Source organism: Nicotiana tomentosiformis, chromosome 8 (assembly GCF_000390325.3).
Source record: "Nicotiana tomentosiformis chromosome 8, ASM39032v3, whole genome shotgun sequence".
Lineage (NCBI taxonomy): Eukaryota > Viridiplantae > Streptophyta > Magnoliopsida > Solanales > Solanaceae > Nicotiana > Nicotiana tomentosiformis.
The window spans coordinates 39,795,154-39,809,986 of NC_090819.1; the positions used below are offsets into that span (position 1 = coordinate 39,795,154).

The 14,833-nt window shown below is 37.0% G+C and overlaps 1 protein-coding gene across 1 annotated transcript; it reads right to left on the minus strand.

The window, feature by feature from the left end:
* Window positions 1–6,030: 6,030 nt before the first annotated feature.
* On the minus strand, window positions 6,031–9,739 carry LOC104105854 (G-type lectin S-receptor-like serine/threonine-protein kinase At4g27290). Its single transcript, XM_009614262.4, has 7 exons — window positions 8,285–9,739; window positions 7,810–7,935; window positions 7,537–7,715; window positions 7,231–7,441; window positions 6,885–7,122; window positions 6,630–6,780; window positions 6,031–6,516 (listed from the first exon to the last, which is right to left on the minus strand). The coding sequence occupies exons 1-7, from the start codon at window positions 9,603–9,605 to the stop codon at window positions 6,205–6,207; spliced, it is 2,538 nt and encodes an 845-aa protein (XP_009612557.1). The 5' UTR covers window positions 9,606–9,739; the 3' UTR covers window positions 6,031–6,204.
* Window positions 9,740–14,833: the final 5,094 nt, after the last annotated feature.

Genomic DNA, 14,833 nt, shown 5'->3' on the forward strand with positions numbered 1-14,833 from the left:
TGGGATGATTTTGCATGAGAGATGTGATATTCATTCGAGTGGTGGAGTTGGGATCGACAATGATTATTCATGTGTTCTATGGATTTGGAGACTGGGAGTTCTGAGAAGCAGATTGTTTCGGGGTTGCAGACTGTGAAGATGTGTCCAAAGTTATCCAGATAGTGGTGCGTGTTATGGTTAGATCATTGTGGACTATTGTAGGGCTAAATAACTATTTGAGGATGACCAGAGTTAATTTGGGGCATCATTTGTAGGCCCAATGAGGATGTGTATTCTACCCCTGGTCGGATTTGTTGACTCAGAACTGTTAGTGTTGAGGGGTGTGGCATTCAGTTTAGACTTGAGCTTGTTCGTGTCCTGATATGTTCTATGCGTTACTCTTCTATGCTACGAGAAGTTGTGATTTGTTGGTTATATACACATATGACGCGGTTCTATTTGGGCCTTGTAGCGGAATCCGAGCAAGATGGTTATTGGGATGTTGAATGGTTGATTGCGCCTTGGTTATGGTCTTTCGAGGCTGTGGTATATTATGTTATTCGCTTCTCCATGGTTATGGTCATGCACTTCGTGTACTCGATGTCGAATTGCGTATTGTTGTTGATTTTGAGCATTGTGGCTTGAGGTATTTCATATGGATCGGTGTTTGGATGGGGTCGCGCATTGCAGCGGGATTATGTTGGACATGATCCTTTGTGATATATTCGTGTGTCTTGGTCCTACTATGTATGATGGGCTCATAGCATTGCGTTTGTGGTTGTAATTGTTGAGCTTGCGACACGGTTCTTCCATTTGAGTCATTTTATCATTTTTGGGTGCATTTGAATTATTGCTTATTGGTGCACGGATTGCTCGGTTTGTGGCGTGAGGTTGTATTGGTCTGGCATGTCAGTAGAGTGGCTGTATTTGATGAGATTGGGCCATTGGACCTAGAATGGGTGATATCGGATTTGATTGATGCATACTTGGAAGGATAATGTCACTGATCGGCTTAGAAATTGACTATGGTTCTTGTCGAACGAGGGAGAGCTCCATGACTTGTTGAGTTGATGAGTGGTTATGAGTTTCTACGTATTTCTTTCATCATCGGCAATGTATAAAGGTTTGAATGAAGTTTTATTTGATATGAGGTTCATTACCGGTACCAGATCTGTTTTTGGGCAGCTACTGTGATCGGAAACTATTGCCACAAGTATATGAGTTATGCGGTATTGTGGAACAGTAGAACAATAATAGAAACATAAAGGAAAGAGAGTCAAGATCTGCGGACGTCATAGCAGCTACCTCGAAGTCTCCGAACACTAGTACTAACTCGGATCTAGCAATCCCCGCGTCCAGATGCACCTGGATATGCACACGAAGTGCAAAGTGTAGTATGAGTATAACCGACCCCATGTACTCAATAAGTAATAAAACTAACATTTTTCTTAAAGCAGTGATGAGCTCAGAAGAGGACAGTCAGAACCCAATATAATGACAACATAGATATAATGATGACAATGACAATAAATAACTCAAAGGAATTATCATAATCGACTCGCTCATATTACAGAAATTTATACATGCTTTCAAATTCAAAAATTAAATCCCAACACTGATAGGAACATGCCAATTATAGCTAGCATGAGTAATGGTATATCTCTACGCCTACATGTCAAGTATGCATACCAAATGAATGATTTCACGGTGATATTCCCAGATACTCCCACTCTCAACTCACTCAAGATGACTATCTCAAATGCCCACCTCATCACACACACACAAATACTCAGCACTGTACGGGTGCCTGACACCAATGCCCCTCACCAAAATACGTGTATATATCACTGTATCTGAGCTCACTGCTGGTATGTCAGACTCCGGAGGGGCGGATCCTGCCCAAGCGCTAATCAAAAAGCCAATAAGACCTGCTACGGCATACAACCCGATCCACATAATAATAATAATAATAATAATAATAATAATAATAATAATAATAATAATAATAATAATAATAATAATAATAATAATAATAATAATAATAATAATAATAATAATAATAGTAAAGCCAATATGGTCTGCTGAAACGTGCAACCCGATCCACAATAACACTCTAAACACGGCTCTAAGGCCCACCTCAGTCATCAATCTCTCAAGTCTCAAGGACTTACAATCTCGTATCACTCAGCCCAACAACTCCACATATGGCTCAACAATGATAACATGCGATGTAACAATGAATGATATATAGACACTGAGATAAGACACGCCATTGAAGAATCATGACTGGATGTAAAATATAGTTAAATTAGATAATCCAAAATAACATAAATAGCTTTATCAGGTCTCAATCAAATAACCATATAGCCTAAATATGATTTCTATCATGAATTATGACTCAATTAATCTAACAAGTAGGAATTACATGGATAAAACAAGACTTGATAGCATCACATTATAAAAGTCAACCCGGATCATGATTATCACGGTGCACGCCTACATGCCCATCACCTAGCATGTGCGTCACCCCAACACAACACAAATAACATGTTTCCCAGAGATAATTACGCTCAATTCCGAGTTTAGAAATGTTACTTACCTCAAAACGCGCAAATCAATACTCCAACAAGCCCTTCCCACGCGAATCGGCCTCTGAATGACTCGAATCTAGTCACAAACAATTTAATATCATCAATAATGATGTGGGAAACAACTTCAAACAATAAAGTTTCGATCTTTATCAAAATCAAAAAGTCAACCCTGGGCTTGCACCCCGAAACTCGGTCAAACTCATAAATTCTGTATACCCATTCCGATATGAGTCCAACCATACCAAAATTTATCCAATTCCGACTGCAAACCGACCTTCAAATCCTCAATTTTTATTTTTGAAAAGCTTTTACAAAATTCCCAATTTCTCTACTTCAAATCCCCAAATAAATGATAAAAACTAAGATGGAATCATGAATAATGAACAAATCCGAGTCAAAAACACTTACCCCAATCCAAGTCGTGAAGATCCCCTTTAAAATCGCCTAAAACCGAGCTCTCAACTCAAAATGTGATATAATAACTCTAACCCTCCCACTCATTTGCCTTTCGCGATCGCGGACAAACCCTCGCGATCGCGTAGAAAAACTTCCAGCTCCACCAAAATGCCTTACGCGAATGAGATCTCAGAGTTGTGAGTGCGAGGAACAGACGCTCCAGAACTACACGAATGCGGAACAAACATTGTGATCCCGTAGGCTTACGCCTGACACCTCAGCTGAAGCCACTCTACAATGCGAACGCGAACGCACATTCGTGATCGTAAAGACCACAGCCATCCAAAGCTTCATGAACGTGTCACCACTTCGCGAACTACATTTTGCCTGCCACCCGAAAAATCTACGCGATTGTGTCCTCCTCCTCACAATCGCGAAGGAGAAAACCAGACACCAATTATCATCAGTTCCTCAAGTCCAAAACATGGTCCGACAAATCCGAAACACCCCCGGGACCCTATCCAAATACACCAACCAGTCCTAAAATATGATACGAACTTACTCGAACCTTCAAATCACATCAAACAACACCAAAATCATGAATTGGATATCAATTCAAGCCTAACAAAACTAATGAATTTCCAACTTCTAAAACCAATGTCGAACCATACCAAATCAATTCCGAATGACCTCAAATTTTGCACACTAGTACCAAATGACACAATGGACCTATTCTAACTCCCGAAACCGAAATACGAACTTGGTATCAACAAAGTCAACTCTCGGTTAAACTTCTCAACCTTCCAAACCTTCAACTTTCCAACTTTCGCCAAAAAGCCTCAAACCAACCTACGGACCTCCAAATAAATATCCGAACATACACCTAAGTCCAAAATCACAATACAAAGCTATTGGAACTATCAAAACTCTATTCTGGAATCGTCTACATAAAAGCCAAACTCTGGTCAACTCTTTCAGCTTAAGCTTCCAACCTTGGAACTAAGTGTCCCAATTCACCCCAAAACCTCCCCGAAACCAATCCAATCGCCCCGAAAAGTCATATAACAACAAATGAACATATAAAAAGTGATAAATAGGGGAACAAGGCTACAATACACAAAACGATCGGCTAGGTCGTTACATTATTACATGTTATCATTTCCATTGTTGAGCTATTCTTATGCATTTAGTCATAGTTTTTATTTCATGCTATCTCTTTTATTGTTGAGCTTATGTTATGCGTTTGAAATTGAAATTGCCATTTCATGGAAATACCTTCATTTTTGAGATTATTGAAGTTGTGGCTATTGAGGTCTATTAACATATTTTGTGGTTGAAGTTGTTGGTTATTGGATATCTTTCTTTGTTGAGCTATTTCCCATTCATTTTATTGTTATTGAAATTCTTGTACACATTGTGATTGAGCCGTGGGTTATGTATTGTGGTGACATTGGTATTGTTGATTTTGGAAATATTATGGCATATGGGCACGTGTGGTGCGAGTCGATTCTTGTTTTGTGATATTGATAAGCATGCGACGGTATAAGGGTGGTGTATTGATACGCAGGTGGTGAGATAAGGTGAGATTTATGCACGTGTTGCTGTCAAGGGAATTACTTGAAGCCACGCGGCGAGATAAGGGGGCTAAAACGCGTGAAGCTATTTCGAGAAACGTATTTTTAAAAATATATGCAAGGCTCACGCGACGATATAAGGAAGATTGTGATAGTGACTTATGAAATGTGAATATGAGGTGTGGTACCTCAGTGCAATTCTTTTCATACATTCTATATTGGAAAGACTTGTTAATTTGAACGGTTATTGTTTTGCTTCCTTACTTCATTCCATTCGTGTTTTGATTGTAATTGGTTACTTGTTGTCTTTATCATATGTACACTCTTTGTTGTCATTTGTTGCTTTTATTTTTGTTGTTAGCCTTGTATTATAAATCGCTTTGTTGTCATTTATTGCCTTTACTTCCCCGTTGTTAGATTACATTAATATTGTGCACAAGTTTCTATGTCTAGTAGGTATCTTGACCTGAACTCGTTACTACTCTACCGAGGTTAGGCTTGATAACTTACTGGGTACCGTTGTGGTGTACTCATACTATGCTTCTGCATATTTTTATACAGATCCAGGTATTTCTGCCCATGCCGGATGCCAGTGAGTTGATTCAGACGCTTTGGAGACTTCAAGGTATACCTGCTTGACGCTCGCAGGCCTCGGAGTCACCTTCTATTGATCTTACACTACTGTTTTTCCTTGTTTCCGAATAATATTGTATTAGAGATTCTTAGTGTAATTCGATAGAGCTTATGACTCTATACCACCACTTTTGGAAAAATATATGACTATTGTTCCATTTGGGTTTTATTATGAGATTTATCAGTTTAGTTTAATATCTCAGTCGTTATTTCTATTAAAATTCTCAATGTGTGTTAGGCTTACCTAGTCTTAGAGACTAGGTGCCTTCACGACTACCTAAGGTGGGATTTCAAGGGTTGTGACAGATTCTTTGGTAAATTTTAACTTGACAAGTTTTCTCCGGTATAAGAGTTTAGTATGACAAGTCTTATGTTCATTCCCATTATATATATAAGGCAGATATGTTGTTTTGAAATATATTATACTCATATGATTGTTGATTTGTGCTAACCAAAAAGAGATTTAGGTCATTCGTACTTAGCAACTTTGGCTATCACCCTATGGAGATTTTATCATTCTGCCTAGCTAATTTCAGTTTTTCTTTGAAATTGCTCACGGTATACGCCGTTGTGCTCTATTCATTAAGTAGAGCTCATTTTTCGTGTGAGTAGTACCACCAAGTCCTCCATCAAGGAAAAAAGTGGTCCAGTCTTCATTGAATTGAGCATGATATGCAATACCATTCTACAAGACAAGGCAACTAAATACCAAATACTTTGAACAACTATAAATTTCAATGGAATGCAGATAATCAAGGAGCAAGTTGAAAAAGATGCAGTAAATGAGCTCTAGATTGGTTGTTTCTTTAAGGCTTTTAGCACATACTGTAAAAAAAAAAGAGCCATAATATACTATGTTGTATATACTATAAAATGCTCTTACGATTATGGTAATCTATTTTGATTTCAATACATGTTTACCATCACCATCTCAATTAAAATTAAATACCTAATATGTTTGAGCCAATGTAGATCACATGCGTCCTCCCTCTAGTAGTTAGGATAAATTCAATCAACTTTTAAAATCAAAGTTACCGGCCATCTTCTAGGGTAACTGTTAACTCATTGTAGGAGTTGATGTATGACTCACTTGAGGGCAAAGTTGTTGTGCTATAAGCACGTGTTCTTACCGTAAAAGCAGGTTTATTAGGTTTTAGAATGGAAATGCTTTCACTACCAAGCATTATAATTACGTCTGACATGCTTGGACGAATATTGGCATCTTCTTGTACACACAAGAGCGCAATATTAATGCATTTTAATGCATCTTCTTCATTGCATGATTCAAGTAAGGAATCGTCAACTAAGCTCATAGCATTTCCTTCATTCCACAATCTCCATGCCTGAAATATAACTTCAGAGTTAGGATAAGAGATTATACAGTCACCAAAATAAATATCTATAAAAAAGAAAAAAAGAAAAAAACAGGACTAGAGTTTAGGATATTTTCACTCACATAACCTAGGAGGTTTAACGCTTCTTCCCGCTGATAAAATCCTGTATTTCTCTTGCCACAGATGATCTCAAGCATAATTACACCAAAACTAAAAACATCTGACTTGATTGAGAACAATCCATCTAATGCATATTCTGGAGACATGTAACCACTGTACAATGCAAAAGTGATTAATATATATATAATGCAAAATTTGAGAAGTGACGACTTGAATCAAGTACTAAAACAAGAATTGCATCTAGAAATTGAGCTTACTATGTTCCAACAACTTTATTTGTATTTGCTTCCGTAATATTCCCTTGGACAATCCTTGCTAAGCCAAAATCTGAAATCTTGGGGTTCATCTCTTTATCAAGTAATATGTTACTTGTTTTTAAATCTCTATGAATGACTCTCAACCTTGAATCGTGGTGCAAATAAAGAAGTCCTCGAGCAATACCCGAGATGATATCAAATCGCTTCTTCCAATCTATTAACGCATGATTTCTTTCATCTTGTGTGGTTATCATACAACAAAATTGTAAAAATCAATAACAAAAAAATAGTAGTTTATCTTACATTTAGAAATATTGAAAATTAATCTTATGCGAAGAGTACTAACCAAATATGAATGTGTCTAAGCTTTTATTTGGCATATATTCATAGAGCAAGATCTTTTCATTTCCTTGGACGCAGTAACCCATAAGTCTAACGAGATTTCGATGTTGTAGTCTTGCAATTAATATTACTTCATTCTTGAATTCATTAATACCTTGACTAGACTGGGCTGATAACCTTTTGATTGCAATTTCTCGTCCTCCCTGAAATTTTCCCTGAACATATTTTCAGTAAATTATGTTACTTTATTAAATATACATAGCTCGTAAATACAAGGTTTAACTAAGAAAAAATGATACTTTGCGGGAACCTTATAAACAAGGCCAAAACCACCGCGTCCTAACTTATTTTCTTCTGAGAAATTATCTGTTGCCGCTAGAATGCTTTCCAAACTAAAAAATGGAACTTCGATGCCTTTCTCATCCTCTTCATCTATTAAGTCATTTTCTCCCTTTTCAGTGTTCAACCAGCTGCGTAGATGTGGATTTCCTTGATAAAAAGAATAAAGGTAACATATATAATTTTATAAGGGCTAGTAAAATGAAGTTATAATTCATCAAGAAGAGAATTTGCATGCATTTACCTCTACTTCTTGCTCTCCTTGTTTTATAGAATAGGCAGATAAGGCTGCATAGGAAAATAGTAGTGGCAATTGTAGTAGGAATAGCAACTTTTAGCCTTCTTGATTTATGTGTTTTGTATGCAATTGCTGTAGCAATAACAGAAATATGATCGCTTTAAATAAATACTAACTAAATAAGTAACATATAGAATAACCAAATAGTACTCTATCTATTCCACTCAATTGTGTGGTAATGAATGAACGGAAATGGGATGTAAAATAAGGGAAGACTTGACACTTACCAAAGTACCCATAGAATTTGTGATGTAAAATATATTATTACATTTCGATGACAATATGAGCATGTCATTGATGATAAATTTGGGATTTTAATGTTAATAGTTTTTTCAAATATAGAAAAAATGACTTTGGAAAGATTGTCATATAGAATAAAATAAGTAAATCTCAAGAGGATGAATATATAATCTGTGAATACCTTTGGGAGCTGAAAATTCAGAAGCAGCTAGTTTTACATAAATTGTAATTCCACTTGCATCATTTTCGGAGAGTTGTTGCAAGTTGAAGAGGTCTCCATCCCAAGTCAGACATTTGTTGTCCTCAAAAGCATAAGCAGTACAAGAGCAATTATTCAAACAAGTGGATTCACATTCTGGTGCACTACCAACGGTTAAAATATTATTATCAATTGGTATTCTCATATGAGAATGCATCCAGTACTTGTCTTCCTCCAAAATAGATGCACTAGCATTACCACAATTCAAACTTGTTTTTCTCTCACAACCAAAAGAGAAACTATTCAAATCCCAATCTTTCTTTGATCTAGGAGTGAAACCAGGCAAACAATCACACAAGGGAATACTTGAGCTGTCATTGCATGCACCATATGCACCGCAATAACCGTAAACATCACATGATTGTACTGGTTGAGCGAAAAACATATTCCACTGCTTGGTACTATTCAACCACGTCAGCTGCTTAATTTCCCCCGTGACATCTATTATGAATCTTGACATAACCGAAGGATTAAAAATATAATATGAAAAATATACCTCATTCGTGTTATTTATAAACGTGAAATTGTACATGGGATTTGATTTCAGAGGTACTGTGCCCCAGCTGTGTCCATTCCAAGGTCCGCTTGACCAATATTCTACAGTCTTGTTCCACCTAACAATGGATTCACCGTTAGACTCCATCTCAAGGGAAAAGAGCCCTGGCCTAGGATCTTCAGAGTTGGTCCAAGAAGTAAGAGCTTGCTGTGTTTTAGTTTTTCTGTTGTAGCCAATTTTAGAACCAGGCAAAAATGTGTGGCTTGGATGATCAAAACTTTGCCACAGTGAATTGGACCCATGGTTCAAAATCAAATTCCCATCATCACGAAGAATCGCAACCACAGGTTTCTTCGTGCTGGAGTTAATATTTGTCGTCCAAATTGAGAGTTCATTCCCGTTGAGAAGCACCAAGTTATCCTGCATAATTTTGAGCTCTGCGGATTCCATATCTAAAAACGAAAGAGGAGTCTCCCTATTTGCTACCCAAACTATGGTTTGTGGGGTTATTTGTTTATACCATATACCGATGTAATAATTTGATAGATTATCAAGTGTGAAGAAGCCCATCTCAAATATTCCACCGGAAGAGACCATAGTTACGCCAATAGTAATGGATTTCTCTGCATCAAGCGTATCCCCAAGGGACAATTTTTGGTTCGTAGTGTTTGTCTTAGCTTCGAAAGAAAAGCACGAGAACAATACAAGTTTGAGGAAAAGAAGAAAATATTTATTTTTGCTTTCCATGGTTGTTTTGCTGCACACGGCTGAGAAGAATTGCTATAAAAAGAAAAAAAGAAAACAATGTTACCTTGGTTGCTGAAAGAGAATGTTTTATGCTAAAGTCAACAAACCCAGTGGGGAAGTTTCCCCACTAGAGCGAGACACTTCACCCATCAACAACTTTTTCTTCACCCTTTATGTGACATCTCTTAATTTTCAGTAACACATTTTCACATCTACAAATTTTTTAATTCCTAACATTTTCATTTTACTTATATAGGCAGAATTGAAGTTCTACCAGCATTTAAAAGCATCCACAAAACAGTAGAGTTGTCAGGGTTTGAAACTAAATTATGCCAGAAACATAAAAGAAATACATAATAAAGAAATACGATAAAATAAATAATACACTAAACTATCTCACTATGTGTGACAACCCGATAGGTCGTTTTGAGTACTAGCCCTTATTTTCGTGTTTCGAGACCTCTATTAGCTTCATTTGATGTTTTTTGATTTGTGTGTGCAGCCCGTGTCTTTTTCCGAAAAGTTTTTACGTAAAAATTTGAAGAAAATATGATTATTGACTTTAAAAATAACTTGAGTAGACTACGGTCAATATTTTGGGTGAACGATTCCGAATCGGTATTTTGACGATTCCGAATCGATATTTTGACGATTCCGATAGGTCTGTATCGTAATTTTGGACTTGGGTGTATGCCCGTAATTAAAAGCGGAAGTCCCTAGATTGATTTGACTTGTTTTGCCGAAAGTTAGCAATTTGAATGTTTGAAAATTTTCTAGGTTTGACCGTAGGTTGACTTTATGGTTATCGGGTACAGATTTTGATTTTGGGACTTGGTATAGGTCCATTTTGCTATTTGAAATTTTTCTGCAAAATTTGGTGCAATTCGGAGTTGGTTTGATAAGATTCACATACTTGGTTGTGGTTTAGAGGTTCTTGAGTTTTCTTTTGAATTTCATGCGTTTTGATGTCCGATTTATGGTTCTAGATATTATTTTGGTATTTTGATCGCGCGAGCGAGTTCATATGATGTTATTACACTTGTGTGCTTGTTTGGTTCGGTGCCGAGGGACTCGGGTGAGTTTCAGATATGTTTCGGATCATTTTGAACTTGTGCAACAACTGTTTCTGGTGTGTTGTGCTTTGCGATCGGGAAGCTTATCTTGCGATCGCGGAGGGAAAGTTTGGGGTTGTGGATGGATTGTTCATTGCGAACGCGAGGGCCTGGTCTGGAACGGGAAGCGAATGGGCGCTTACCCTTCGCGAATGCGACAAGCCACTCGCGGACGCGATTCATTGGGGAGAGCTGGGGAGGGCAAATGGTTACTCTCCGTGAACGCGGACCTTGGTTCCCGAATGAAAAGGCAGGTGAGACTTAAGCCTTTGCGAACGCGAAGGCCAATTGGCCAGTGCATTGCGAACGCGAAGAACACCTCACGCCCAGGTATTAAAAGACCTGAAAGTCGGGATTGAATTATTTTTCACCATTTTTGAAGCTAGAGCTCGGCCTAGAGGCGATTTTGAGGAGATTATTCATCACTACTTCATTGGTTAGTGAATTGTAACCTATTTTATTATATTTCCATAATCACCCATTTATTTTAACCTTTAATCTAGGATTTTCATGGTAGAAATTAGGGATTTTGGGTAAAAATTGGAAATTTTGTAAAATTGAGATTTAGACCTCAAATCGAGGTCGTATTTCAAAACAAATCATATTACTGGGCTCGAGGGTGAATGGGTAATCGAGTTTTGGTCCGAATCTCGGGTTTTGGCAAAGTGAGCCCAAGGTCTACTTTTGTTGACTTTTTCAAATTCATCAAAGATCGAATCTTTTTCACTCGTGTGTAGTTTCTATAGCTTATTTTGAATTATTTGAATTATATTTGGCTAGATTTGATCGGTTTTGGAGGCTAACTCTAAACGAAAGGTCGTGGTTGAGTGTTGATTTGATTGCGGAAAGAGGTAAGTGTTGTGCCTAACTTTGACTTGAGGAATTTAGGACTTGATTGGTTTAATTTCTACTTGATTTATGTGTGGGGATGGCGGCGTATAATGCAAGGTGACGAGTGTATATGCGTAGTCGTGGGTTAAGCATGCGGGGTGTGATATTTATTTATTGGTTTCAATTATTCTTGCCTTATTTAATTTATGTTATTAATTGTTACATGCCTTAATTGTTAATTTCAATTACTTGTTGAATTCACGCCTTTATCCGTTACATGCCTTAATGTTAATTGATTCGTGTCTTTATTTATTAACTGTCATTACTTGCTATTTGATTTGTGTGCTATAATATAACTGTTTTATCCGCTTTGCGACTTTCCTTGCTTTATTATTTCCTTATTGCGCTTTATTTTGTGATACGCCGTAGTTGGTTGTAGTTTGTTCGTTCAATTCATATTGTTTGGGATCGGGTTGCACGCTGCAACGGTAATTATTGTAATTGATGGGATCAGGTTGCACGTCGCAACAGTATTGAACTCATATGATATAATAAGATAAGGACGGAATATGATATGAACAGATGATGATATGGTGAGATCGGGTTGCGCGCCACAACGGAGAAGAATTGACATTTATATTTATTGTGGATCGGGTTGCACGCCGCAACGGAGAAGACTTATTTTATTGTGTTTGACTGTAGTACCGTTGTTTTGAGAAAAAATGAGCAAAAGTGTTATTCTAGGGCTCTATGGTAGTTGATCTACGGGTCCGGTTACTTGAGTTTATTGTTTATATTCTATTCCTATTTCAGTTAATAATGTCTCGTACATGTTTATTGTAAGTGCTTTGTCATAGTCTTGTCACTACTTCGTCGAGGTTAGGCTCGGCACTTACAGAGTACATGGAGTCAGTTGTACTCATGCTACACTTCTGCACTTCTTATGTAGATATCGGTGTTAGTCCCAGCGGCGCGTAGCGAGTCTGCTCGGATTCAACTGCTTTTGGAAACTTGAGGTGTAGCCGCATGACGTCCGCAACCCTGGAGTCCCTTTCTTTATCCATTTTTACTTTTTATTTATTTTCAAGCAGTTGTACTTTATTTCAGACCGTATTTGTAGTATTCTAGTTGCTCATGTACTTGTGACTCTAAATTTCTAGGAGTAGTTTAGCACCGTGTTATTTATATTAATACTGTGTCCATTTCTGAATTTGTTAATCGTTAATTATCATCACCCCGTAATAATTGTTAAAACTGATTAATTAATTTAATAACGTTGGCTTACCTAACAAGTAGATATTAGGCGCCATCACGATCTCGAGGTTGGAAATTCCGGGTCGGGACATAATTAAAATTTAAGATAACATTTGAGACTTCAAATTAAAGTTGTCCCACTTCTTCTCCTTTGGCTGCTTGTAAGAGACAAGTTGTGTGCCACGAAAGCTTTGAATCAGGATTTTCCCACCTTTCCAACGTATGATTGGCGTAAGAGTAACTGGCGAACAAGCAGTTCAACTTGGATGGAGAGTCTCGAACATTTGCCCAGTCTTCCACTTTCTTGTGGAACCAAACAAGTTTCCAACTTTATTTTTGTCAAGATTCCATAATCAATCTTTATAGGAAATGTCCAAGTCCATTTCTTTCTTTCCAGTTTCATTACATTTTTTTCCTTCTCTGGTGGGCGGTAGGTTTGCAAATTGGAAGTACTGAAATGGAGCTGACTCTTCTTTGTTATTTTTCTGAAATGCCACATAAAATAAAAGTTAATTTGTTGAAGTCAGATACTCCTGAATATTCTAGATATTAGATTTTATATGATGATAAAATATCTAAATACTTTTAGGTTCTAATATATTAGAACTTGTCTCAGGTTACGCGTGATGCACATGTGCTCTATTTATAAATTTAATAAAATTTATGTTTAAATTATAAAATAAAAGTGTAAGTTCGTAATAATGGTCATGAATATGGATAGTGTAGAATTAACTCAATTAAGAAAGAAATTGTCTCATAGAAGTCTTCATTTATAAGTCAATAATTCAACTTAAAATTTGTGCCAATTTTATAATTCCATAACTTTAATTTCACAAATTAGCAAGCATCCTTTTCAGTTTCAACAAGAATAAAGTCCTTAAAAACTTAAATATTTGATAGATCTTAATACATGTAGCAAGCAATTAATAATCCATGAATTTCATATGAACACAAACTCAAAGTATAATAAAAATGGGAAAAGATATTCAAATAGAATACTAAAGCAAGCTAGTAAAATACAAGTGAAAGATGGTTCATTCGTGACATACTTACTTCAAAGAATGACTTAAAATGAGATTAGAAAGTGTATATTTAGTTTTGAAGTGTCATTTTTTTCCCCCTAAACAGATGCGATATTTTGTTGAAAGCAGTAAAGCTAGGAAAGTTAAGTAGTATCATTATAAGAAGGGACTAATCTACTTGAATTAGTTCCCAAGCAAATGAAGGTGAATTATTTCAGTAGGAGGGTTCCAGGTTAACGCCAATTTCTGCTCTTGCTTTTCCAATTTTTGCTAGAGATTCGGCACTTCGTAAAGCAGCGTTACGTAGATGGAGTACCCATTGCCCGAAGGAGAAACTTGCAATCATTTAACAAACTTATAAATGGAGCAGTTTTTGGTTGTAGGTGAATCACATTGGTTACCTAGGAATCTGTTTCCACATGTAACGATCCAGTCGGTCATTTTGGGTTTGAGTCCCGTTTCGCCCTTTGATGCTTCGTGTAGGTGTGATTGTTGTTTTATGACTTGCAGAGATGGTTGGTCCGAGTTTGGGGATGTTTTGGATTGACTTGGAACGCCTAGTTTCATTTTTGGAAGCTTAAGTTGGAAGAGTTGACTAAGGTTTGACTTTTGTGTAAACTGTAATGACCCGACCGATTATTTTGAGTATTTGCATTCGGTTCGGTGATTTTAAGGTCATGAGTAGCTTAATATGGTGTATTATGACTTGCACGTATTGTTGGTTTTGATTTTCAAGTGATTCCGGATTGATTTGGAAGGACTCTTAACTAGGAAGCTTTAAGTTGGAAGAGTTGACCAACTTTGACTTTTGTGTATTTGACCTCGGATCGGAGTATTGATGGTTCCGTTAGGTCTGGATGGTAATTTTGGACTTGAGCGTATGCCCGAATTTGCATTTGAATGTTTCTAGACGATTTCGGCACTAGTTGGCGAAAGTTGGCAATTTAAAGGTTTGGAAAGTTCATATATTTGACCGGGAGTTGACTTTGATATTATCAGGTTTGGATTG

Bases quoted from the DNA above. Each gene is read 5' to 3' on its own strand.
- LOC104105854 (XM_009614262.4), bottom strand. From the start codon at position 9,605: ATGGAAAGCAAAAATAAATATTTTCTTCTTTTCCTCAAACTTGTATTG. The intron at 6,781-6,884 runs GTAAGCTCAATT...TGCATTGTACAG, and splicing joins AATAAAGTTGTTGGAACATA to TGGTTACATGTCTCCAGAAT. The intron at 6,517-6,629 runs GTGAGTGAAAAT...GTTATATTTCAG, and splicing joins CGTTAAACCTCCTAGGTTAT to GCATGGAGATTGTGGAATGA.